At 40.9% G+C, this 27,845-nt stretch overlaps 2 protein-coding genes across 2 annotated transcripts in view; both read right to left on the bottom strand.

The window, feature by feature from the left end:
- Positions 1–22,854, bottom strand: part of LEPR (leptin receptor) — a 190,152-nt gene extending 167,298 nt beyond the window's left edge. The window contains exon 1 of the mRNA XM_042952035.1: positions 22,795–22,854. The gene's annotated coding sequence lies outside the window, so the exon portion shown is untranslated. The remainder of the gene's footprint in view (positions 1–22,794) is intronic.
- On the bottom strand, positions 11,469–27,420 carry LEPROT. The gene is made up of 4 exons (XM_042952041.1): positions 27,315–27,420; positions 22,795–22,870; positions 16,987–17,173; positions 11,469–15,346 (listed from the first exon to the last, which is right to left on the bottom strand). The coding sequence occupies exons 1-4, from the start codon at positions 27,328–27,330 to the stop codon at positions 15,230–15,232; spliced, it is 396 nt and encodes a 131-aa protein (XP_042807975.1). The 5' UTR covers positions 27,331–27,420; the 3' UTR covers positions 11,469–15,229.
- Between the last annotated feature and the right edge of the window lie 425 nt (positions 27,421–27,845).

Below are 27,845 nucleotides of genomic sequence, written 5' to 3'. Positions count from 1 at the left end.
TAAACTTAACCAAATATATGAGTCCTGGCGGCAAATGACTAAATTACACCAAAGTCAATTCCTGGAGTCGCCACGAGAGGGCGATAGCACCGAAGCGTCGGTATGCCTCAGGGTTTTTCCAACCCTCTCCCACCGCTGTATCCCTGCCCCTTCGGCTACATCAAATGTTAACATCTTCAGTCTTAGCGCCTCAGGAACCAACAAGCCAAGTGGTCACTGCTGGGGATGTAGCTCACCAAAGGCAACACTATTAGGTTACAGTTTGGGTTATTTTGGTTTTACACAACATTCTTTGCCAACCTCATTGGAAACATGTTTTCAGGAGAACTCATCTCATTCCACCTACTGCCTGCTAAATTTATCTCCACAGAGGTTAACAACGTGGATCTAATTAGGGAGGAAGCCATTTCCTGAGTACTTTGGACATAACTGATTCTATGCCTCTGATTCACCAGTCATTGCTTTAGCCCTCTGTCCCTGAACAAAATGCATTTATTTATGTTTTCTGTGGTTTGTTGGTCTCTTTTTTCCTTCTTTCAAAGACAGACACAGTTAATTTGTAAAAGCAAATTGGGTTTTGTTTTCTCTCTCTCCTTCTTTATAAAATAGTTCTAATTGAAACACAGGAATCCCATTGAGACTTAAGTCATAGCATGCTACTCCTGCTCAAATCCTTCTCTTGGCTTGTCATCTCTAGGTAAAAGTCAAAGTTGCAATAATCTGTAGGCTCTATCTTAACCCCGATGCACCCTTCACTCCTCCCCTGAGTGCTCCTTGCTAGCCAACAATGAGAGCCCTACCCTAGGACCTTTGCACTTTGTTTGTTCCTCTTCTTGGGTCATCTTTCCCCACTGCCACCCCATAACTATATGTCTTCTCCACTTCCTTCAAATGTCTTGTCCAAAGTAAGCCTTCCCTGGGCACTGTGTCTTAAATGAGCACCACCAGGGCACACCCACAGGCATACTCACACACATCATCTTTATACTTCCTTTATATTTTTGCTCTAGCATTTCCACTACATATCATATATTTGATTTGCTTGTATAGTTTATTCTTTGCTTCCCCTACAAAAAAGTAAACTGCATGGAGGCGGAGGTTTTGCCTATTTTATTCACTAGTATATCCCCAGCACCTAGAATAACATCTGGCACATGCTCAGCAAAAAAGTATTGAAAGAATGAGTCAACAACAAAACAACAGAATTGTGCCCTAAAGATAGGCCATATCATGTTTGTTCCTTATTATTCCTGTCTCTGCTCAACAGTCCTCTGTCCACCCTATTTAAGTAGCCCGTCCTGCAAGTCATTTTCTATGCCTTTATCCTGATTTATTTCTTCATAGCATTCACCGTTTATTACTCAAATATCTGGTAGCTTTAAAAATTTAGTTATTTGTCTTGCCCATTGGAAGGTAAGCTCCATGAGGAAGAAGAATTTGTCCTGTTCACTGCTGTGTCTTCTCAGCCTAGAATTTTTTTAATAAAAAATCATTTTACCATATATGTGTGGACCTATTTCTGAATCCTTGATGCTGTCCCATTGATCTATATGAACGTCTCTTTTCCAATATCACACTGTCTTAACTAACTTTTACAGGCCTGGCAATCAGGATGTATATTAATTTCAATCCCTTTAAGTCAATCCCTTAAGCAACAAGGACTCATGCCCTAATCCCTGGAAGTACCCTGTGAAGGTGGAAAGACCTGAAAGGGAAAGGAGCTTTCTGGTTTAAAGCCTCATTAGAGATGCCCTTGCACCAATGGTGGCCCCAAAGATGCAGAAACCACTGATCCTAAAAAGATCATGTAACTGGAGGCAATGAGTATCTCAGCAGCGACTCATGATGGATAAGGATCAATGACTGGAGAGGTAGAAAACTTGCTCCTTGCTTTAAGAGGAAGAGAGAGAATTCCAAGCAGGCTCCACACTGTCATCATAGAGCCCGATGTGGGGCCTAATCCCATCAACTGTGAGATCATGACCTGAGCTGAAATCAAGAGCCAGATGCCAACTGAGCCAATTATATCTCAATTTTTTTAAATAAAAAATAGGCACACCTGAGGTTTTCTCTCTCCCTATCCTTCTGCCCACTCCTTAGCCCTCTCTAAAAAAAATGAAAATCAAAAATAGAATTACCATATGAACTAGTGATCCCACTTTTATACATATATAATACTTTTGTATCGTATATATCCAGAGGAAATATACACTCTCATGTTTATTGCAGTATTATTCAGAATTGCCAAGATATGAAAACCATCTGAATGTCCATCCATGGATGACTAAAGAAGATATAATGTGTATGTGTGTGTATGTATGTGTGTGTGTGTGTGTGTATATATATATATGTGTGTGTGTGTATATATGTGTATAGAAAGGTTGTTACCAGGTGCTGGGAGTAGCAGGGGAGGGTGAGAGAAACAGAGAGATGCTGGTCAAAGGGGGTACAAGTGTTCTATTACGAGATGAGTACGTTCAGGAGACCTAATGTATGGTGTGGTGACTATAGTTAACAATAATGCATTGTATATTAAAATTCAGGTATGGAATAAATCTCAAGTGTTCTCTCCACATGCACACACAAAAATTATAACTACAGGAGGTGGTGGATGTGTTCATTAGTTTGTGGTCATCAGTTCACAATTCATACGTTTATCAAAACATTGTGTTGTTCACCTTATCTGATAATTATTTGTCAAAAATAAGTGGTTTCAATAAATTATTTGTCAATTTGACAATTTTTTGTCAAAAATAAATGAATAAAAAATATTTAAAAAAGGAAAATGCCAACTATATTTTAATAATAACATAGAATAAAAAGAAGGAAAACATGCTGAGTGACAGCAGCCAGTCACAAAAGACCATAAATTACATGATTCCATTTATGTGAAATGTCCAGAATAGACGACTCCATAGAGACAGAAAGTGGCAGGTGAGTGGTTTTTTAGGGCTGAGACACGAGGGAGTTGGGGAATGGGTGACTGCTCTCGGGTACAGATTTCATCTGGAATGATGAAAATGTTCTAAAATTGATGGTGATGATGGTCGCACAACTCTGTGTATATACTAAAAACTGTTGCCCTACGCACTTTGAATGGATAAATTGTGTGGTATTATGACTACCTGTGAGTTAATTTAATTATCAGTTCAGACACTATTCCCATGTTGCTAAGAGTCGTGTCAAACCCAAACAAACTGAAAAAGACGAACTTGAGAATTTCCCAATGGGTTGAGAGAGGCAAACTTGAAAATCAATGAAACACACCTTTAATAAGACACCACATAGTCCTAAATTACCAAGGACTGAAAAGCAGAGGCTAACATATAGGTCATAATCTAATCTCCTAAACCTATGTTTAGCTAAAGCTATCTAAAATAATCTCAATACATGACTCCTTCTCTAAGAAACTCCCTATCAATTAAATTGCTATTTCATGTTCAGAGTTCCTATTATGTGCTACCTGTATTTGTGCTGATTAACATATTTCTCAGTCCAAATACAGAAAGCCAAAGCAAAATCAATGTCACCTGATAAAACATGTTCATTTAAGTTCCTCTAATTGCTAATGCCGCCCAGAAATACAAGAGATTCGGCACCTACAGAATCACCTGGGTTATGTCAGACACAATGGGGGTTGTAATAGGATTGATCTGGTGTAGAATTAAAAAGCCCCTAACAATTAACTGTTTTCAGCGGTTTCCAACTTGCATCAGGATAATTTCTCATAAAGAAAAAATGTATTAAGAGTAGAAAAATAAAGAAGAGAGAACACAGAAAAGCCTTCCTGACATTGCCTTCATTAAGTCTTCAAAATTCAGTCACTACAGTTCAGGTCAAACTGCTACTGCCTCAACCATCTAAGAGGGACGCTTACTCCCTTCCTTAGCAATGGCCGTGACCTGGTCAGAATCCCAACTAACACATCCCTTCCTAGATAGATCAAGAGCTATTTCATTGGTACTTCTTCGTTCTCCACCTACAAATGCCAAAGGTAGCTGGAATTTTGTTTTAATGAAAAGAAAAATCACTGCAGACTTATTCTACCAAATTTAAAAACATATTATGAAGCTATACATTTTTATCAAATGTGGTACCGGTTCAGCTCGGGAATACATAGAAGTCAAAGAACAGAAGAGAAAATCTAGAAATAAGCTAGGTGGAAATAAATTTTTATTCTATGTGAAAGGTGGTATTTGAAGTTGAACACATTACTTAGCCAACTTGTTAACCAACTAAGATACCTGGTAAAGAGATACCAGTCTTGCATCCTATAATTTACTAAAGTAAATTCTAGGCGAGTTAAAGATAAATGTATCTTCTTTAATGAACCCATAAATGCTTTAGGGGAATGTATTTTTCTTCTCTTGAAATAGACAAGAACTTTCTTAGAACACACACAAATTCAGATCTTTAGGGAAAGAAATTAATGTATTTGGCTACACAAAACTCAAAAGGTTCTGTGGGTAAAAAAATTACATAAAGTTTAAAGTCACAGAACTACCTTTTTAAAAAATGTTTATTTATTTACTTACATATTTAGAGAGAGAGAGAGAGTGAGCAGGGAAGGGGCAGAGAGAGATGGAGACAGAAGATCCCCAGTGGGTTCTGTGGGACAGCACAGAGCCCAATGTGGGGCTTGAACTCACGAACCAAACTCACAAACCGTGACATCACGACCTGAGCCAAAGTGGGCTGCTCAGCCAAATGAGCCACCCAGGCACCCCAGGACTACGTTTTGTTAGATGATTATGTCATTTAAAAAATGCATTTGCAGAATAGAAGAAAAACAATACTTTGATTCTAAATATGTATAGAATTCTTACAAATCCATAAAAAAGAGAAATTCCCTGGGGCATCTGGGTGACTCAGTCGGTGGAGCATCCCACTCTTGATTTCATTCAGCTCAGGTCATGATCTCATGGGTGTGGGATCAGATTGGGCTCTGCACTGAACGTGGAGCCTGTTTGGGATTCTCTCTCTCTCCCTCGGCCCCTCTCCCCTTCTCTCCCAATCACACCCTCGCTCTCTCTCTAAACAAAAATTAAAACATAAAAAGATAAACGCCCTAAAACACATGTAAGTGATTCACAAAAGAAAGAGGAAAATAAGTATGAAAAACAATTCACTATCACCAGTTTTTAAATGTATGTTCCATTTAAAATAACATTGAAGTTGGTTTTTTTCTGAATAAATTAGTAATTCTTTTAAAATATGAAAACACATATTTTGGCAGGGGAGAATATTCTCAAGAACTGCTAAACAAAAGGGATGCCTGGATGGCTCAGTCGGTTGAGCATCCGACTTCAGCTCAGGTCATGATCTCACTGGTCGGCTCATGAGTTTGAGCCCCACGTCAGGCTCTGTGCTGACAGCTCAGAGCCTGGAGCCTGCTTCAGATTCTGTCTCCCTCTCTCTCTGCTCCTTCCCTGCTTACGCTGTTTTCTCTCTCTCTCTCTCTCTCAAAAATAAGTAAACATTACAAAAGATTTAAAAAAAAAAGAACTGCTAAACAAGAAGATGATTTGGTACCACCAAAAAATGTGTATACTCTTCAACCCACCTTAGGGTTTCTGGAAAAGCATCTTAAAGAACTAATTAAGGATGTGTACAAAGATTGACTTGCCCTCTGAACCCTTATTGCTCCCTTTCTCATCTCTTTTGGGTCTGAACTACAGTGGCTTCACACCACCCTATCTAAAGCCACAAGGCCCCACATACTATTTATCTGCCCTTCCTACTATATTTTCCCCACCATAGCACCTGTAGATTGATGACCCTCTCAGGAGTTTTCCTGGTGTAATCTGAAACCAGCCCCCCTAATGCAGAGGGCAGGGAGAGACCAAAGAAAGAGGCAGCCACTTCAGGTCAGTAGGTGGAAATTTTAAAAAAAATTTTTTTTTCAACGTTTTTTATTTATTTTTTGGGACAGAGAGAGACAGAGCATGAACGGGGGAGGGGCAGAGAGAGAGGGAGACACAGAATCGGAAACAGGCTCCAGGCTCCGAGCCATCAGCCCAGAGCCTGACGCAGGGCTCCGCAGGGCTCGAACTCACAGACTGCGAGATCGTGACCTGGCTGAAGTCGGACGCTTAACCGACTGCGCCACCCAGGCGCCCCAGTAGGTGGCAATTTTAATAATAGCAAAGAGAACTTCCATAAAGGGTTTTCTTGGGCAGTAGCCAGAGAAATGGATCCCTGTACCCGACCTTCAAATCTTAAAAGCTTATAAAGAGGCCCTAACTGGGCTTGGTCATGTATACTGTGTAGGTGTTTTCAACATCACATCACCATCTCAAGGCTATGTCCTTGGAGCAGCCACTGGGAGCAAGGAAGGCAAATGGAACCCACATCCCAAGGGAAGGGGAGGGAGTGAGGAGCCTCCAAAAATCCGGGTCCAGCTTACGGGTCAGTTGTGGTCATGTCTTTTCTGATCATGTTCCCCAACAGCACCTACCATATATTTCATTTATTTATCTAGTTTTAATTCTTCTTCCCCTGAAATATAAGTTCTATATGGGAAATATTTTTGTCTGTTTTGATCACTATTATGATCAGGGAGTGTCCTAAGGTTGGTGGGGTCTGACACACAATTTTGGGTCCTCCTTTAAAAAAAAAGAAGTGTTTTAAAAATAAAAATACATTTTAAAATTTTAAATTTAAAACAATCTGAGAAATGAGACAAATTCTACAAAATCTAGAAAAGTGACAACGCAGGTTTAAATTAAAACCCCCTCATAAATTGAATTATTCTGGTGTTGGCTGGATTCCTGAAGATCTTTCCCCACAAAGCCAGGGAATAACAGAATAATACTATTTTTGTATTTCAGAGAGTTCATTCATTCATTATATTTTGCAACTTTATTGAGATAGATTTCACATACCACAAAATTCACCTAACGTATACAATTCATTTTTATTTTTTCCCTCTATTTAATATAATTTATTGTCAAATTGGCTTACATACAACACCCATGCTCATCCCAACAACTTCCCTCCTCAATGCCCATCACCCATTTTCCCCTACCCCCCCCACCCCACCCATCCTTAGTTAGTTCTCTGTATTTAAGAATCTCTTGTGGTTTGCCTCCCTCCCTCTCTGTTTATAACTATTTTTTCACCTTCCCTTCGCCCATGGTCTTCTGTTAAGTTTCTCAAGATCCACATATGAATGAAAACATTGATATCTGTCGTTCTCTGACTTATTTCACTTGGCATAATACTTTCCAGTTCCATCCATGTTGCTGCAAATGGCATGATTTCATTCTTTTTCATTGCCAACTAGTATTCCATTGTATGTATAAACAACATCTTCTTTATCCATTCATCAGTTGATGGACACTTAGGCTCTTTCCATAACTTGGCTATTGTTGAAAGCACTGCTATAAACATTGGGGTACATGTGCCCCTATGCATTAACACTCCTGTATCCTTAGGTAAATTCCTAGTAGTGCTATTGCTGGGTTGTAGGGTAGTTCTATTTTTAATTTTTTGAGACACCTCCACACTATTTTCCAGAGCGGCTGCACCAGTTTGCTTTCCCACCAGCAGTGCAAGAGGGTTTCCCTTTCTTCACATCCTCGCCAGCATCTGTAGTTTCCTGATTTGTTCATTTTAGCCACTCTGACCAGTGTGAGGTAGTATCTCATTGTGGTTTTGATTTGTATTTCCCTGATGACAAGTGATGAGCATCTTTTCATGTGTCAGTTGGCCATCTGGATGTATTCTTTGGAAAATTGTCTATTCATGTCTTCTGCCCATTTCTTCACTGGATTATTTGGTTTTCAGGTGTTGACTTTGGTAAGTTCTTTATAGATTTTGGATACTAACCCTTCATCCAATATGTCATTTGCAAATATCTTTTCCCATTCCGTCAGTTGCCTTTTAGTTTTATTGATTGTTTCATTTGCAGTGCAGAAGCTTTTAATCTTGGTGAGGTCCCAATAGTTCATTTTTGCTTTTAGTTTCCTCGCCTTTGTAGATGTGTCAAGCAAGAAATTGCTGCGGCTGAGGTCAAAGAGGTTGCTGCCTGCTTTCTCCTCTAGAGTTTTGATGGTTTCCTGTCTCACCAATTCAACAGTTTTTAATAGAGTTGTGCAAACATCACCACAATCCATTTAGAACCACTTCATCACCCATGAAAAGTTTGTACCACACCTAACAGTTGATGAGACATTTAGGTTGTTCCTACCTTTTATTCTTTGTTTGACTGTTTTTTATGATTTTTGTAAATTGAGATGAAATTCAAGTACCATGCAATTCACCATTTCAAAGTACACAGTCCAGGGCCGCCTGGGTGGCTCAGTCAGTTGAGTCTTCAACTCTTGATTTCGGCTCAGGTCATGATCCTAGGGTCTGGGATTGAGTCCCCACATCAAGCTCCATGCTGAGCGGGAAGCCTGCTTAAGATTCTCTCTCTCCCTCCCTCTCTTTCTCTCTCTCTCTCTCCCTCCCTCTACCCCTCTCCTCTGCTTATGTTAATTTTAAAATAAAATTTAAAAAACTAAAAAATATATACATTCTAATGACTTTTAGTATATTCAAAGAGCTGTGCATCCATCACCACTAATTCCAGATGATTTTCATCACCTCCAGAAAACTCTGTGACCATTAGAGTCATTCCTCATTTTCCCTTCCCTCAGTCACTGGCAACGACATGCCTATAATTTATTTCTATGGATTTGTTTATTCTGGACATGTCAGGTAAATGGAATTATACAATATGTGGGCTTTTGTAATTGCCTTTTTCCACTTAACATAATGTTTTCAAGGCTCATCCATGTTGTAGGATGTATTGGTATTTCATCTCTTTTTATGGCTGAAAATATTCCACTGTATGGATATACCACTTTATCCACTCATCAGTTGAGGAACATCTGGATTGTTTCCACTTTTTGACTCTTACCAATAATGCTGCTATGAACATTTGTGTATAGTCTTTTGTATGATGTATGTTTTCATCTCTCTTGGCAATATACCCAGGAAAATGGAATTTCTAGGTCCTATTGTAACTCAATATTTAACATTTTAAAGAACTGCCAAAATCTTCTACAGTAGTTACACAATTTTGCATTCTCACCAGCAATTTATGAGGGCTCCAATTTTTCTGTATCTTCGCCAATACTTGTTATTGTCTGTCTTTTATTTTAGCCATCCTAGGGAAGTGTGGAGTGATATCACACAGTGGTTTTGATTTGCATCTCCCTGATGACTCACGATGTTGAGCATTTTTTTTCATGTATCTATTCGTCACTTGCCTATCTTTGGAGAAATGCCTATTCAGATCCTTTGTTCATTTTTTTTAACTGGATTATGTGTCTTTTTATTATTAAAGTGAGATGGGAGGACACTGGGGCAGAAGAGTGACATCTGCTTTACATTTTACAGGCTCACTCTGACTGCGGTGTTGAGACTAGTCTGAAGGAGAAATCAGGCAAAAGCAGGGGACCCAGCAGTCGGGAGACTAGTGCAATAAGCCAGGCAAGATATGATAGTGTCCTTGAACCACAGTACTAGCAGTGATGGTGTAAGAAATGCTTTGATTGTGAACACATTCTGAAGCTAGAAGTGACAAGATTTCCTGATGGACTGCATGTGGGATGTGCAATATGTTCTGAAACGCTTCCAAGCCTTTTGTTCTGAGACACTGAACCAGGGTGTCTATAGTTTGATTTTGGACATGCTGGGTTTGAGATGCCTGCTAGGCATCCGAGTGGAGAGATTGTGTTGGCAGTTAGTTATACAACTCTGGGGTTTAGAGAAGTCTGGGCTGGAGATTAAAATGTGTGCCAGTTGCCTACAAAAGGTATTTAAAACCACGAGACAGCATGAGCTCACCAAGTCAGTGAGTACAGATACAGAGGATGGGTTTTTGTTGCATAAATGAAGTTTACTCCTTAATGTATTTTATACATAGATAAATTAAACTTCCAAATTAAATTTGTGGGAAGTGTGTTAATCCTGTTGCTTCCCATGCCACTAATTAGCCCTCAAAAATATGTTTTATGTGACATCCTGCATATATCTCTGATGTGTCTTAGGGCCCCACCTTCAAAGAGCCTGTGTATTTGCCCCAGAACCTTCAATGTCCCCTTACTGTTAAGCTATAGAAAAAATAGGAGATAAATGTTGATAGAGAATATGGTGATAAAATGTGTTTCTTAACTGCGAGGACATACTACTGAAGCAGAAACATAGATGCATTTATGCTTTAAATTATTAAGTAAAATAGTTATCCAGCTCAGGTTGAGTTGATGGTTTAAAGCTATTCCGAGGATTGAAAAAAAAAATGAAGGCACAACTTTTGATATAATAATATCTAATAATTAATTTGAGTGTGTGACACATCTATAATTACCCAAATTTTGATAAAGAGATCAGCAACAATTAAGATACTGTGCAGCCTCAAGATTAGGACCACTTTGGCTACATGGACAATATTGAACAGGGATAATTATTTCAAAATGATCATCTATTAATTTTGCACTATGCCTGATGACTACAGAGAAAAGGAATTGGAATTCATTCTCTACAAAGTTACACGTTTTAAAAAATGTGGGGTAAGTCTTGAAATTTAAATTCTTCACCAACTTTAGTTCTTTTTTTTTAAACAGACATTTGTTTTCTACTTCTTTTTGCAAAAACTGATAACTTCAGTGGAAATTTTTAAGAGCCATTTTAGGAAGTACGAAGGAGAAGATAACTTTCCAATCACAATTACTGGACAAGACCTTTTTATTCACATTTAGCTAACAAAAAACAAATAGGAAAGTGTGCTGTTTTTTGTTGTTTTTTTTTAATCTCAAAACAGGAGATGCTGATAAATACCAGGTGCGTGATTTCTCCAGGCACCCATTCCCAGCCCCAGAGGAATCTCCATGCATCCAGTGTGCTTTCTAAATGAAAATGCATATGTACAAACCCTTGGACCAGAGAAGTTTCCTTGGGAACTGTTTTTCTTTTTACCGGCATTTTATAGGTATGTTGGTATTATTAAATTTCTACTAAAACTTTAGCTTTACACTTAGTTGGGCAACACGAAGAAATAACCAGCTCCGTTTGTCACCTAGCTGCCTAACCGCCACCCCCCCCCCCCCACCCCGTGAGAAAGACACCAGCTCTTCCCCAAACGTTCGGTGCAAAAGGATACATTACTCCTTAAGCAGTATTTTACATCAGTTCATTCTTTTTCTGTAGTGCACAAAAAAAGACTCTTCAGGGTATGTACAGCGTGTTTTTAAAGTATCAAGTGCTCTCTCTTTTCCAATACAGCGAATTATTAAGCACGCCCCGACAGCCACGTCTCCCCACAGGATTGTGAGCCACAACACAGGTGTAATTAGGACCTGGGTTCTTTCCAGTTTGTGCATATGCCTGGACGGCTTCTCTTCAACCCCAGTGAGTACAGGCTCAACACTAGTCACATGCACGTTAAGATTATCCAAACAAAAACACTGGGGAAATCAATCTGCTAAAAATTAAACATTTTAATTTAATAATGTACATAAAAGTCTTTGTGAAAGTATAAATAACAAGTTTTATTTAAAAAATAATCGTCGTCATACATATATAATGCAATCTAAAGCAGTCCTGGAGATCGTTCACATCATGTTTGGGGTTACACGTATCACTGCTCTATTCCGGTAGCATGGCCACTACAAAGCACCTTGTGATTGTAATAGCATAATGAGCTATTATGCACTGGGATTTTTGCAAATAAGGTATTTCATGAGGCAGAATGGGGAAAAACAATTAAAACACACAAGTTACATCCATTTACAGAAATAACAATTTCTAGTTGTGAACTAATTACTATGCTTGGAAAATGCTAGCATCCGTATAAAATTTGGTCAAATTATGGTGCAAAATCTGGATTTTTTGCAAACTTGTCATATTTTTGTGACATCTCCTAAGCATTTCCCTGAGAGCATAAGGAATGGTATTAACTTAATGAAACGTTGTGGCCTCTAGAAGAGTCTTCATGAAGGGAATACCTCAGAGGTAAAGATCTTGAGGACTGTAAGAAAAATCTGTGAGTCCACAAGTGGAGGAACAGGAACAACCATGAAAAGTACGACCAGCTGAGAACCCACCCAGAGGAAGGGATGAGGAATGAGAGGTTTGCCCCTAACCCATATATTACCCTTCTATAAACTACTGGGATGCTTTTTCACTGTACTTGGAAACACTACCATTTTCTGTGAATGAGCCGTTGGGTTCCAAGGCATTCCCCTGCAAAACTGCAGCCGCCACAGGCGTGGTCACTACACATTGGGGGCACTGGTAAGGGCCCCAGATGAGGGGGAGATGAGTCCTCCTTTCTCCTCCTTTCTTTCTGGGAAAGAGGTAGACCAGACTGCTTTCTTCCTCACACTGCACTGTATCAGCTATAATAAGAAAATGGACTGGGTAGAAGTAGAGAGGTGGGTGATCTGGGAAAATGAGGAGCCCCAGGAGGTAGGGCAGGCTGGGAGGAAGGCCCCTTGTCAGGAGAGGAGGCCAACAAAACTCAGGGGAATGTACTTGGACCCCAAGGGCATTAGGGGATGGAAAGTGCTGCAAAACTTGAAGACCTTTGTTCTTAGGAAAAGAGGTGGAAACTTCCGCTTTCCTTTCTCCACCCTGTCCACGCTACCCTGTTTCCAAGACCCAAAACTCAGGCAGGTACCTTGAGCATTGTAAGTCAACTACATCAGGGTTTAGCCTCCCTCAGAAGGCTTGGCCTGGGCACTCAATCACCAACCTCCCACTTGCTGTGTGAAAGTGTTTCAAAGTCTGCCTGTAAACCAGTTGTTTGGAACATGATAAAGAACTTCCTCATAAGATTACTTGTCAGCAATCCTTTACGTGTATTCTTAGTTTTAGAATGTAAGCAATGTGCTTTGAATCTCCAAAATATTTTCTATGGCATACAGGAAAAAAAAAAATGAACTTTTTATAAGGAAAAAGAAATGCCCAACATGTGTGTCATCAAAAGGAAACTTCTGTATTGTACATTCATAGCAATACTTCCCACTGGCATTTATAATGACACTTAAGCACTAAAAATAAATGTTTGTTTTCAGACACAGAGCAAATCCAACAATCTATCACTTCAATAAACCATTCCATTATTAGGGAATGGCTACAAATATTCTCTATGTGTACTTTATATCATTCTGGAAGTACAATCAAGAGGCAATGCTTTATTTAAGGCTACATATTAAGGCTACCTTGGTTATCTGAAATATGAAATATGTATAAGCAACAAAGATACTTTTGTTAAAGGGAGTATAAATTAAACACTATTTCCGTTTTAGGAAAAGAAATGCTATTACAAGCCAACTAGACATTCAAAATGGTATCTTAAAATGTATTGCTATTCCTGTATTGCTCAAACTACCCATTTCAGAACACCAGGAGATTCTTACTTTATTTTTTTTATCTTTTAAGCAAGGCTACATCAGAATAAAGACTTTTGAAATTAAACTTTCTTTTGTGTTAAAAGAGAAATTTATTACAATAAAGTAAGTGCAAGTGTTATTAAAAACGCTGGCTAAAATTATAAAGTGTCTATATAATTTTTCTAATTATAAATATCGGAAATAACATCAGCAATTCTATATGTACAAAGAACTTTGAAAACATAAAATCAGGTGATGGGTATTGAAGAGGGCATCTTTTGGGATGAGGACTGGGTTTTGTATGGAAACCAATTTGACAATAAATTTCATATATTAAAAAAAAAGAAAACATAAAATTATGCACAAGGCCACAATATAACTGCACATTATCCTTTTAGGTTTCACTTTTATCTTCTCCTAGTCCCAGATCATTCCAGAATACGAAAAGATATGCTAATTCCTCAGATTCCAAACTTCAAAATTTTAGTGTTTTCAATGCGTGTCAGTTATCACACATTAATAATCCTTTAAAATCATTGTATTCTCATCAAGTGGTTCTAGTTCCCATATTTTTCTTTATAGATCTTGGACCAAAAGTTGAGCTAGAAAAACTGACTACAGGATCTAGCGTGGCACGTACTCACAATGATTCACTTAAAAGTGGCAGAGGGGTTTTATACATATATATAAAAAGATCTACAAGGCATGAAAGACAGTAAGTAGCGTCTTTGGGCACCCTCTGTTTGCCTACTTGGCTCCTGTTCCTGTAGGAAGGAAAAGTCAGAGCCGTGAGGAAGTAAAGGCAAATCAGAACTGCTGGGAGTGTGTTGGCTTGGAGGGGGGATGGAGGTGGAAAGCAGTACAGAGAAGGAGCTTGGGAGAAGTGTGTGATTACAAAGGGAAGTTAGAAAGTATTACCTATCTGCTCTTGCCCCCCTGCTAAAGCAGAGACTGGTTCCAGCCTGGCCTCCTTCGGTACAGCCCAGTTACTCTGTTACTTTGCAGTTATTCTGTTTCCCCAGCTCTGTGAAAAGAGCTATTGCCTTTCAGACAGTGAAGACATAACTGTTCCCTACTGAGAACAATTCCGCAAATGTGAGGAACAATACAGGTTTGGACATTTCACAAATACCAGAGAGACTCTGAAGTAGGCCTCAACATGAAGGCAGGTGAAACAATTTTTACAAACGAGCAGCTAATACCCAGAGAGGTTAAGAGGTTCAGCCAAAGGGAAGACAAGGACACTAGAGGTGATACTTATTCCCCTATGACAGCACTTGTCAAACTTTAAGGTGCATGTAATTCACCTGGGAGCTCATCTAAAATGCACTGGATCGGGGGGGGGGGGGGGCGGGGGGAACCTCTGATTCTGTATGAACTGGCTCCTAAGAGATGCCAGGTGCTCTATGGACCACACTTCGAGAGGCAAGGGTCTACAACACAAAGAGGGAGCCGCTCTCTCTGGGCCACAAGTATATCTTGGAAGTCCTGAGTAGAACAGACTTGCTCCAGTGCTGTCTGCTTACCCACACTCATCCCCAGGCAAAATATGTAAATGCATCACACAAGTGAACGGCTGTGTACAAGACTGTGTTAATATATCTTCTGAGAGCACCATGACTATATGAAGAGCCAAACAAATAAAAGAATTCAACTTGAGTACATGGAGAGGTCTATTAGCTGGAAACAAAACTGAGCTTTCTCTCCTGTAGTCCTTCTTACAGTGAACATGATATAAAGGTATAAAAAAATAGCATAGGAAATTTCATAGTAAAAGGCCACATGTGCACACAAATACATATAGCATGACTTCTAAGAAATAAAATGCAATTTATCAGAATAAAGTGCTACCACTGCTCCCAGCTAAAATCATCTCCTCTTCCAAACACAAGGAAAAAACCTTGAATTGTCAGGAAAATGACTGCATTGCCTGCCAGCACAAGGCCACAGGCTCCCCATTTGATCTGAAACACAAGGAAAGAGGATTAAATCTTTACTTTCTTCATATCATACTCTTTGAAAATCTCTGTTATTTTCTGCATTAGAATCATCCAATGAAATATTACATAAAACTGCTAAAAGGCTTAATAACCTAACAGGCAGGAGACAGTGAACTATTCAGTAATTAGCCTAATTACTTCGTGATGCTTGATAATTAAGTCTGTATCATCCTTATCATTTTCCCCATTAGACATATTTCTCAACATGTTTTCAGTAGACAATGATTGCCTTAAGTAAAATAAAAGCACCCAGAATATAAAGGGTCTAATTATAATACCGGGTACTAAAAGATCTATACCCATTGCCTCCTTTCAGGAAAACAGGAGTTGCAGAGAATTATGGATTGGTCTGTTTCTTTTCTAGGCAAGAACAGACTTTAAATAATAATCTGCATACAAATGAAAACAGCTTCCCAGCGTGGCAGATGGTTCTACAGAGGCGCAGTAGGGGATGAGAGTACCCTCTAGTGGGCATTTTGTTTTAATTTAAGCAACAGAAAGAAAACATCAATGAAAGTTTCTTCATAAAACAGAAATCCTTACAGCCAAACTTAAATATTAGTCTACAGCACAAGGAGAGTAAGGTCTTGAAGATTTGGCATTCAAAAAGCTCCAATGCTTCTCATCTAAATAGAGTTCAAACTGGCATAGCATTCAAGAGCCTGCGCAAGTGGGCTTCCCCAACCTTTCTAGCCTCCTTCTCAATCACGTCCTTTTGACTCCGCCATATTGAACTGCTATTTATTCCACATATTGCATTTTCACACTTGGGTGCCATTCCATAGAACAGCCTTCCCTACTTGAATCAAAACCTTATTTAGCCTTTGAGGCCTACATCAAATGCCAGTTGGAATTTCTCTCTTCCTGGTGCTCCTATGGTGGTGTGATCATGTTTCAATTATCACACATAATACATTCATAGTGTACTTACCCATCAGGCTAGTTTCTGTGCCTCTGGGACACAGACAATGTCTGGCTCTTATTCCTGGTATCTTACAAATAGCAGATGTCCCCAAGATCCAATGCCCCAAATAAGAGTTTCATGAAATTGAAACAGTATGTAGTTAGGGGGAATAAAAGCAAGTAGCATGAAAAGCAGTGAACGTTAAAAAAGAAAGAAGTGAATAAATTATACCCACAATGTGTGTTTTGGAGACAAAAAGAAAACAATTATACTGGATATGAAGATGGCATCTTATTCACTGTATCTTCTTGCACCTTAAAAGATGCCTATAGTATTGAGTTGGAAACTGTGTTCACGATCCTATATGCAGAAGAATTTGATGTGATGTTCATTTTGGAACCAGAAAAGCATTGCTATTACATTCTCTGTGGATCGCCCTAAGAGGCAAGGATTTGATAAGCACAATTCCAGAAAACAGTTTAAAGAGCAAGAAATCACATGCCCCGGCTAAAAGTTGTGAGAGAGACAAAGAAAGCATTCTGAAAACATAGCCAAGGCACTGATAGGGAGATCTAAAATGGAAAAGAGAAACTACAAACACATCTGGATTTGAGAATTAAGCCTAAGCAATGGCAGTGAAACTGATGTTCTGAAGTAAACTCAGCAACAACCAAGCAAAACAAGAGAAAACAAAACTTACCACAGACACACGGGCAAGAATAACAGGAAATCCAAAGGCAGAAACAACAATTCCAGTAGTGAAAAAATATGCCAGCTCCCGACAGGCACTACTTGTGGCATCAGAGTCATACGTTGCTCTTTTGGCAATGAAATGGGGGATGGGAGAGATGGCGTGAAATATCAGGACAAACAAGGGCCAGTAAACGCTGTCGGATGGACCCAGAAGAAACCCAAAAAGAAAAGTTACGGTTACATTGTAAAGACATGCTGCCATTTCAAAGTTAGAATTATCTTCAGTGTCTAGGTCAAACAATTATTAATTTAATGGTCAATGCTCGTACATGAGATGATTTATACCAGGAACAGGTAAGGTGCAATGATTAAAAATTACTAGTCCAGGGATACCTGGGTGGCTCAGTCAGTAAAGCATCCGACTCGCGGTTTCGGCTCAGGTCATGGTCTCACAGTTTCGTGGGTTCAGGCCCTACATCAGGCTCTGTGCTGGCAGCGTGAAGCCTGCTTGGAATTCTCTCCCTCTCTCCCTGCCCCTCCCCTGCCCGTGCTGTGTCTGTTTTTCTCAAAATAAATAAATTTTTAAAAAATTTTTAAAAATTACTAGTCCATTAGTATGTCGATACCATACCCTGTGTTAAAAAAAAAACTACACAATGTGTAATCAAGAATCTTTATTGTTTTCTGTTATTCCTGAGCTGTAATTTCTTGAAGGCAGAATCTTCACTCAGTCACCTTTGCTTTCCCTATAGAACGCAAGACAGTGCACCCACTTTGCACCCACTAACTCAACAGAGATCTTCTGAGTGTATACACGTTGGAAACCCTTCAATGGCTTGGTAAAACCCAGATTCCTTTCCCTGGCCTACAAAGCCTTCCATGATCTGGCCAACTTCTCCCATTTGCATTGTGCCATCTTCTCTTTATACACTCAGTCAGTAGCCACGCCAGCCTTTTTTCTGTTCCTGAAACACTCTGAGCTCATCCCCATCTTAGGGCCTCTGCACTAGCAAAAACCCTCTGCCTGGAATGCTCTCCTCCCTGTCTTCTCGTTGGCTGGCTCCTTCTTGTGCAATCTAAGCTGAGAGGCCTCCTAAAAGTGGCTTTCCCTGATCATTCAATTTTATTTATTTTTTATTGGAGTATAGTTGATGCTTTAGTTTTTGGGGTACAACACAGTGATGCCGACAACTCTATGCAATATGCAATATTCACAAGTGTAGCTGCCATCTGTCCCCATACATTGCTATTATGATACCACTGACTATATTCCCTATGCTGTGCCTTTTATCCCTGTGACTTAGTCATTCCATGACTGGAAGCCTGCATCTCCCACTGCCCTCACATTCTGCCCAACCCCAATTTGTTCTCTTCAATAAATGCTAGTAGGAAAACTGAATAGCTACATGCAAAAGAACGAAGCTGGACCACTTTCTTACAACGTACACAAAAATAAACTCAAAATGGATTAAAGACCTAAATGTGAGACCTGAAATCATAAAACTCCTAGAAGAAAACACAGGCAGTAATCTCTTTAACATCAGCCTTAGAAACATTTTCCTAGATATGTCTCCTCAGGCAAGGGAAACAAAAGCAAAATCAAACTACTGGGAATACATTAAAATAAAAAGCTTTTGCACAGCGAAGGAAACCATCAATAAAATGAAAAGGCAACCTACTGAATGGGAGAAGAGATTTACAAATGATACATCCAAAAAGGGGCTAATATCCAAAATATAGAAAGAACTTTCACAACTCAACACCAAAAAACACCTACATAATCCAATTAAAAAAGGGCATAGGACCTGAATAGAATTTTTCCAAAGAAGACATCCAGATGGCCAACAGACACATGAAAAGATGCTCAACGTCACTCATCATCAGGGAAATGCAAATCAAAACTACAGTGAGATATCACCTCACACCTGTCAGAATGGCTAGTATCAAAAAGACAACATGGGGGCGAGGCACCTGGGTGGCTCAGTCATTTGGGTGTCCAACTTCAGCTCAGGTCATGATCTCACGTTCGTGGGTTCAAGCCCCACATCGGGCTCTGTGCTGGTATCTCAGAGCCTGGAGCCTGCTTTGGATTCTGTGTCTCCTTCTCTCTCTGCCCCTCCTCCACTTACTCTCTCTCTCTCTCTCTCTCAAAAATAAACATTTAAAAAAAAAATTAAAAAAAAAAAAGACAACATGGGGGCACCTGGGTGGCTCTGTCAGTTAAGCATCTAACTTTTGACTTCGGCTCAAGTCATGATATCACAGTTCATGAGTTTGAGCCCCATGCTGGGCTCTACACTGACAGTGCAGAGGGTGCTTGGGATTCTCTCTCTCCCTCCCTCTGCCCCTCCCCTGCTCATTCTTTTCCTCTCTCAAAAATAAATAAATAAACTTAAAAAAAAAAAAAAGACAAGATATAACAAGTGTTGGCAAGGATGTGGAGAAAAAGGAACCTTTATTCACTGTTGGTGGGAATGTAAATTGGTGCAACCACTGTGGAAAATAGTATGGAGGCTCCTCACAAAATGAGAGTTACCATATGATCCAGGAATTCCTCTACTGCATATTTACCCAAAGAAAACAAAAAAGCACTATTTCAAAAAGATATATGCACATCTATGTTCACTACAGCACTATTTACAATAGCCAAAATATGGAAGTAACCCAAGAGTCCATCAACAGATGAATGGATAAGGAAGATATACATGGAATACAGAGTATTACTCAGTCATAAAAAAGAACAAGATCTTGAGACAACATGGATGGACATAGAGGATATTATGTTAAGTGAAATAAGACTGACCATCCATTTTAAATACTTCAAGTTACCCTTGAGCACATCACCCTCTTGACTTTTTGCCAGCATTTATCCCTATTTGATATTTCCTTGTTTATGAGACCAAGAATCTAATTTGTCTCAATCAATCACCATTTATCCCCAGGGCCGAGATGAGGTATTCCATTACCACTTACTAAATGAACAAAATGAATTTTAAGTATGGAAATCATAAAACTAAATATGCTTACCAGTACAAACTTTAGATATACTCTAATCTTTATTGTAAGACATAATAATACCATAATGCAAAAAAGTTTTCTTCCCAAATTTTAATGTTTTGTATTTATTAAAAATTGTCATCGGCTTTTCAATTACATTTGCTCTATAAATACTTCAAAAATATTTTTCTCCATCAGTCAGATGTTTATTATGCTTCATTCCTTGAGAGAAAAAAAAAAAAAGGAAAGTCTCTATTCACTTTAAAATATCCACATCACAGTAATACACGGAGGTCCACCCCGACAGTCAGCACCTCTAAGCAGAAGTTGTGACAAAGCTAGACTGTAATGAAAGCTTATTTCAGCCACAGATCTAGGAGTACGGGACAGCAACCAAAAAGCAAGAAGGGGAAATGCCCTTCATCAAGAGGACTCAAGATGTACACACTGAATTCTAACTCCTAATTCTAAACTATAGGGATTATAGTGGGTTTCAAGAATCACCAAATAATATTGTTGAAGGGGCTGTTAGAGATTATCTAGTTCAAAGCCTTTATTTTACCAGTGAGGAAACACAGATACAGAGACAAGAAGAGGTCTGGAAGAGACCCAGCTATGACCTGACATGCCAACAGCCAGGAGCTCTTAATTATTAACTTCCTAGAATATAGTGAGAGTTTTCTGTACAACAATCTAAGGCACTGTGTTCCCATTCATAGTAAGCGATCAATATTCAACTATGAGAACTATTAATGTAGAAGCAACCTTGTTTACATACAAAATTTGGGTATTAAATATACACTATTCAGAAAACGTGTAGGCCAGAGATTGGCAAACTTTTTCTGCAAAGGCCAAACAGTAAATATTTTAGACTTTGCAAGTCACGGGGTCTCTGCCTCAACTATACAACTCTGCCCCTGTGGTGCAGAAGTGGCCAGAGATGGTACATAAATGAGTGTGGCTGTATTCTGATAAAACATTTAATTTCAAAAACAGGCATCAGGCCATGTTTGGCCTGTGGGCCAGTTTGCTGACTCCTGATGTACAGGATAATCCTGGGTCACCATCATTAAATATAAAATTACTTTCTTTGTAGTAGCAGTAAATGGCTCGTTTTTGTTTAAAACCTTATAGAGATCGTAGAGAATTAGAACACCTGGATTTAGAGTTGGTTGTAGAATAATGGTCAAGAGAGTGAGAACATGAGTCCAATCTCTGCCACTTAATACTGTGCGACTTGGGTTAAGTCTTTGACCACGCTGGGCTTTTGTTTCCCAGCTAGAAATGAGGATAATACCTTATATCCTTAAAAACCAGACTCTGGTAACAGCTGCAAACACTCTGGACAAATAGAAGTTATTGCTTACAACCGGCTCCCTCTTGTGTTTAGACAATCTCTGGCCAGGACTGGGGTGAGAGATCTGAACTCATCAAATGTCCCAACAACTAGCTCCAGCTGGTTTAAGTTAGTCCCAGCATCTCCTGTGCAGTTAGATGCTCAACCAATCACCTGGGAGGCATCCCAGAACCCCCTCCCCCTGCTGAATCCTGACATCAGTTAACAAAACCTGTTAGTTCTGCCACCTAGATCTCTCTCTTTCCTTTCATTTCATTCCTACTGCCACGGCCCGACATTTTGCTTGCTGTATGACAGTAGTGCCCTACTGCGTGTCCTGACGGCAGTCTCAGCACCTTGCTATCCACTCTTACATTTTGGCCAGACTGACTTTTTTCAAACAGAAACCCCCTCACCCTCCAAACCTATTCTCAGGATATTTTTCCAGCTCCTATGGCTTGAAGTGTAAAATCTGACCTCTTTTACATGGCATACAGTGCCCTAAAGACTGATTGACTCTACATCCTTGACCAACCCTTCTATTGCTCATCCCAGCTACACTCTATGCTCTACCATAATGAACCACATGTGGTTTCCTGGAGAGTCTCTATGCCTTAATGTCTGTGGGCCTGAGCATATGACTTTCCTACTGCCTGAAGTCCTCCTTCCCCAGTTTCCGGCATGGCCTGCTTCCTTATTTTCTTTGCATTTCTGCTCACAAGTCACCCTCTCAGATGAGGCCTTCCCTGACCACCGTCTCCCCAGTCTCTGTGCCCTTTATCATTTATTCTTCATAACACTTCTACCTCTGATAGAATGGACATTTTTAAATCTGTTTAGTGTCCATCTCCCCCATTGCAACACAGACTCTAAGAGAGTAGGACCTTTGTTCTTATTTCTTAATCTCCAGTTCCCATAACAGTGGCTGGCATGTGGTAAGCACTCAACCAAGAGTTGCTGAATAAACACATTTTGGTGAATGTTCCCACTGCCTGGAATGCCCTCCCCTAACTCATCAGCCCCACAAACTCTTATTTAGACACAAAGTCTCAGCTTAAAGACAACAGCTTCTCTGCAGCCCTGCCTGACTCTCCCAAAGAAACTCAGATACACCTTCTCAAAGCTCTCCGTGTACTGTGCACATGTCTCCACTACAGCTGTCATCTTATGGACTAGACCGACGCCTGTCTGCCTCTCAGGCACAACTCAAATTGCAAGCTCCTTGAGGACAGGACTGTATCTCTTCCTTTTTATATCCCCAGCGGGTCCAGAGTAGGTGTTCAAGAAATGCTTACTAAATGAATACATCAAGTCTAAAAAGAGCTTTTCTCTGCACAAATATAACTGACCCACGAATGGACCTGGACTTCACTAACTCATTGGTTAGAGCCCGGCGCTAAATTCACTAAACTTGCTAACACTCACAGGAACAGTGACAAACGCACAAAAACAAGAATAGTTCTTTTTGAAATGAACACTTACCCATAATCTTCTAAGGCACATCCCAGCATAAGAAAAGTCAGCCCAATAGCCCCACTGAAGGATAATGCCACAAGAGCTGTGAAAAATAAAACCAAGAGTTAAAAGGTCCCAATCAGTGGTTGCCAGGGACCTGGGGGAAGAGGGGAGGAATGGGAGTGCCTACTAATGGGTATGGAGTTTCTTCTGGGGCGTCGGGGGGGGGGGGGGGGGGGGGGGGGCGGTGTGTGTGTGAAATGTTCTGGAATTAAATGGTAGCAACGGTTGCACAAACTTGTGAATAAACTAAAAACCATAGAATGTTCCACTTTTAAAAGGTTAATTTTATGGTATGTGAGTTATATCTTAAACAAAAACATTCACTTAAAGAAGTAAAAGGTTCCCAATTTACACAAATGTAGTTATTTCATTAGTTGACATCACATTTGACTAGCAAATGACTGCCTGTGTCCACCACTTTAAAATCACTAGGTGAGAAAGGTCTCAAGCATTTTCCAACCCCTATCTAATATATAAATTCCCTCTATTTGTCACAAGAGGCCAACCAGCTTGTCTGCACAACTGCAGTGAAGAGAACTCACTACTGCCTGAGGCATGTCATTTCCTTCTGATAGTATCTAAATGCTGAAAATCCTTTCTTCAAATTATATCCAAAACTGCCTCACTGTAATATATATATATATGCCCTTTGATCATTCTGTCTCTCCCAACCCCAGTACTTCAAGTATTTGAAGACTACTTTCATGTTTTCATACAAAATGACTCCCAAGTAGTATCCACCAAATAAAATATTTATTCCCTGCATCTGTTCAACACTAATCGCTGAGGGGGTAGGAACGTTATTTGTCCTTGTCATGCTGCTGAGTGGGAGACAGAGTATCAAGGTTGTTAAAAAAAATCCTGAGCTCTGAGTCACCAACATGGGTTCAAATCTCAACATTGCCACCAACTGGCTGTGTGACCTTGGAGAGAAACTGAACCTTTTCAATCAAATTTCTCACCTATAAAATGGGAATAATGGTGCCACCTTATCATGCAGCTTATGAGAAGTAAAGGGGATAATCCATGTGAAGTGTTTGGCAAAAAGAAGGTGTTCCATAAATAAATGCTGACTGATGAAGGTACTTGCTCATTTTAGCAATATTCTTTGCTAAAGGTATAAATTCAAAGCACCAGACACAATTTAGCCAAATTTTCTTCTGAAAAAAATCCATAATACTCACAATTAGTCATTCACTAAATTAATTAACATTTTGATTGCTTCCTTTTACTTTAAGAGATTTAGGGAGACTGTTTTATAGGAAGATGCGAAGGTGCTTTTTAAAAACATCTGGAAGTATATAGACGTTAGGGCACAAAACAAAACTGCCAATTTTAATTTTTGTACTCTTCCATGTCGTACATGTCACTTTTTAAAGAAAAACGTACAAAAGGAACTTTTCGCATATTGTTTCATTACAGATGGTCTTTTCTTGGTTGGCACTATCCCTTCCCTGTGCCTGACCTTTTGTATCACTCCCTTCTTCAAAGCTAGGAACCAGAGACCTCTTCTTTCTGGTCTGTGACACCCATCTCTCAAGGTTCACAAATGTATCTCCAGTTGATTGATTCTTTTTTCTTTTTGGGGGGAATCAACATCCTCTGCCATATTTTAAAGTTGGAGCTAACAAGGAATCCAACTTCATTTCTTTAGACTGTCCTTCTGCTGAGACATTGCGTTTGACCCAAAGTTCCCTAGTATCACGAGGGCCCAGCCACATCTGATGCTGCAGCCCAGAACAGGTCCTGGGACCTAGGCCTGCACCTCCAACTCCAATCTGGACTTCTCTGCCCAGGTAGCCAACAAGGACCTCAAAGTCGACATGTATAAAACCCAAACATCCCACCCTCTCCTTCCAAACACATTCTTCCCTTTAAGTTCTATCCTGAAAGACCAACGAACACTATCATCACCTTCTGTCTTACAGAAGATCATCAAGTTAAGGTGACTCAACCTCCCAGGTGTCACTCAAAACCACCTCTATACACTGAATGAGCATGTTCCCTCCCCAAATTCATGTTAAATCCTCCTGCCAATGTGATGGTACTTAAAGCTTTTGGGAGGTGATTAGGTCATGAAGGTGGGACCCTCATGGATGGGATTAGTGCCTTCATAAATGATACTCCAGAGCTCCCTTGCCCTGTCTGCCATGTGAGGACACAGTGAGATGTCTATGAACCAGGAAGCAGACATTCACCAGACCCTGCATCTGTTGGCACCTTGATCTTGGACTTCTCGGTCTCCAGAATTGAGAAACAAATGTTTGCTCTGTAAGCCATCCAGTTTCCAGTATTTTTGTTAGAGCGGCCCTAAAGGACTAAGATACCCACCTTCCTCTCTTGAACCCTCTACTACTGCCCTGGTGCATGCCCTCACCATCTCATGCCTGCCTCCAACCTTGATTCTTCCGATCCATCTTCCACACAGCAGCAGCAGACAGCAATCTCTCAAATACACAACGCTGGTGTCACCCCTTCACAGCCACTTTCACAGCCTACGAGTTGATCTGGCACAATTCTCCCCACTTGGAAAAACTGTCCTTGCTCCCTCCTTAGCCAGGTGACGCCTTACTGATTTTTTTAGATTCAATTCAAGAACTGCCTTTTTCTCCCCAGAGCAGGGTTAAGTTATCCCATCTGTGTTAGTTTCCTGGGGCTGCCATTAACAACATACTACAAACTGGACCATTAGAACCACAGAAGTTTATTTTCTCACACTTCTGGGGGCTTGACGTCTCTAATCAAGGTATTGGCAGGACCATGCTTCCTCTGAAGGCTCTAAGGAAGAATCTTTCCTTGCTTTTTCCTAACTCGTGGTGGTTGCTGGCAATCTTTGATGTTTCCTGGCTTCTAGCTGCCTCAGTCCAATTTTTGCCTCTGTCTCCATACAGTGTTCTCCCTGTGATTCCATGTGTAAATTCTGACACCCCCCCCTTTTTATAAAGACCCTAGTCATTGGATTAGGGCACACTCTAATCCAGTATCATCATCAAGTTAATGATAACATCTGCCAAGACTCTATTCCCAAATAAGGTCACATTCACAGATACCGGAGAGTTAGAACTTGAACATACCTTTTGAGGGATACAATTTAATCCATAACACCATCTTTGTGCTCCTCCTGTTATCTAAGGACACCTTGGACACTTCAACAGTAATATAATCATTTCCAGTTCTGTCACCCAAAAATAACTTTTATCTTTTTATCCCAAGTCACAGGCATACAATGGTCCCTCAATCTGTAAGATAGTTCACCCCTTAGTGAACTATTTGTAGCTTCCTTCCCTTAGTCCTTTTCCATTTCATGGTCTTCCTTTTCACTACATCACAATTTCTAACACATTCACACATAAACAGTATCATTACTTGATAGTTTCTGGGCATGACTAAGCACAGCGCAGTCCAGTACTGGGATACTATCGGTCACCCCTTTTCTGCATTGTCTTCAAATGGACACGTTACACACTGGACACTGTCCAAGTAAATCACATTTACTAAACTGATGGTGAATATAAAAGTCAGCCAGAAATAATGATACAATGTGTCTGCTAATAGCTCACATACTCAGATAAATTTCAGAGTGCACACACATGCATGCAAATATATCGTTGTTTATAACAGATGTTGATTAACTAGGAAGATCTTTGGTTACCAATTCCAAAGATGGAAGTTAACTCCAACATAGAAACAAGTTACACTACTCTATTCAAACATCAGAAATCGAATGGTTTCCTACCAAAATAACAGGAAGCCTTCCAATAGCCTCTCCTACCGCTGCCATCCCCCACTTCTCTAAAGTCATACAGATAAGGGAAGCGGCGTTCTTGGTACCTCCTTTTTCAACTGCCCCTGTAGTTGAACACTCTCTGTACAAACACTACTTTCTTGTCTGTCCATAGATGAATAAACACTAAAGAAAGCAGCGATAACATTCCACCCAATCTATTCTCCACAATTATGAGAAATACAGCATTTCCGTGGGCTTTCTGTTGCCTGCAGTCAACTCTGCCCAACTAGGAAAACTCATCAGTACCGAAAGAATTAAGAACCCCGGGGCCGAGAAGACTGGAGACAATGGCTGCTCTAGAAGAAACTGGAAACTGCGGAGCGGCAGGAAGAGGGAGGAGAGGCGTCAGGGTGGACATGTCGGGAAATGGAAACCCAGTCCGTTTAAAACTGAGCAGAGATGGGGGCGGGGGTACTGAGGAGCCTAGAGGTGATGCTCCTGGTCTACCCGGGTCTCCAAGAAGGGTACTGCTCCTGGCTCGCCTGGAGGGTCCCGGAGAGACCGGCAGGAGCGTGAAGACCAGTGAGGTTCCACCCGCATCCTGCGGGGCGAAGGAAGAGGGTGAGCGCCTCCTCCGCCCCCGGAGAGAAGGGGAGAGCGGCAGGCTTGGGGGAGGCCGTTCCCCGCCCACACGCTGAGAGCGCAACTCCAGGCTTAGCCCGGGACGGCGGCCACACCCCACCGCAGGACCAGCTACCTTTAACGCCCGCCATGTCTCCCGAGCTGGGGCCGCGGCTGCTTCCGGCTTCCTGCCACGGCCCGCCGGCCGCCCAGACCCGGCCCGGGGTCGCCACGGGCCCCGGGCCCGCCCCTCCACGCAGAACCCCGCCCCTCCCGCAGAACCCCGCCCCTCCACGCAGAACCCCGCCCCTGCCGTTTCCGATCCTTCCCGCCCCGCCATACAGAGCACGCCCCTGCGGGTTCCGGCTCCTCCAGCCCCGCCCCCATAGCCCCGCCCCTGCTGGTCTCATCTCCGCCTGCCACGCGATGTAGAGACCCGTCCCCTGCTCGTCCGAGACCCAATTGGCAGAGCCCCGCCCCTGCCTGTCCCATCTCGGCCAGCCCTGCCACGCAGAGCCCCGCCCCTTGCCTGTCGCGATTCCTACCTACCCAGCCACACAGAGCCCCGCCCCTGCTTGTCCAAGCCAGCCACGCAGAGCCGGGCCCTTGCGGGTCCCTGTGGGCTCCAAGTTTACTCCAACCACGCACAGCCCCGCCACTGCCAGTC

The sequence above is a fragment of the Panthera leo genome, chromosome C1 (assembly GCF_018350215.1).
Source record: "Panthera leo isolate Ple1 chromosome C1, P.leo_Ple1_pat1.1, whole genome shotgun sequence".
Taxonomy (NCBI): Eukaryota; Metazoa; Chordata; class Mammalia; order Carnivora; family Felidae; genus Panthera; species Panthera leo.
The sequence above is the reverse complement of the archived record's forward strand: the minus strand, read 5'-3'. Positions and strand labels throughout refer to the sequence as shown.

Coding starts and splice junctions, on each gene's coding strand:
- LEPROT (XM_042952041.1), bottom strand. Junction 17,174..22,794: donor TGTGCCTTAGAAGATTATGG/GTAAGTGTTCAT, acceptor TCCATCCGACAG/CGTTTACTGGCCCTTGTTTG. Junction 15,347..16,986: donor TTCTTGCCCGTGTGTCTGTG/GTAAGTTTTGTT, acceptor CTTGTGTTTCAG/ATCAAATGGGGAGCCTGTGG.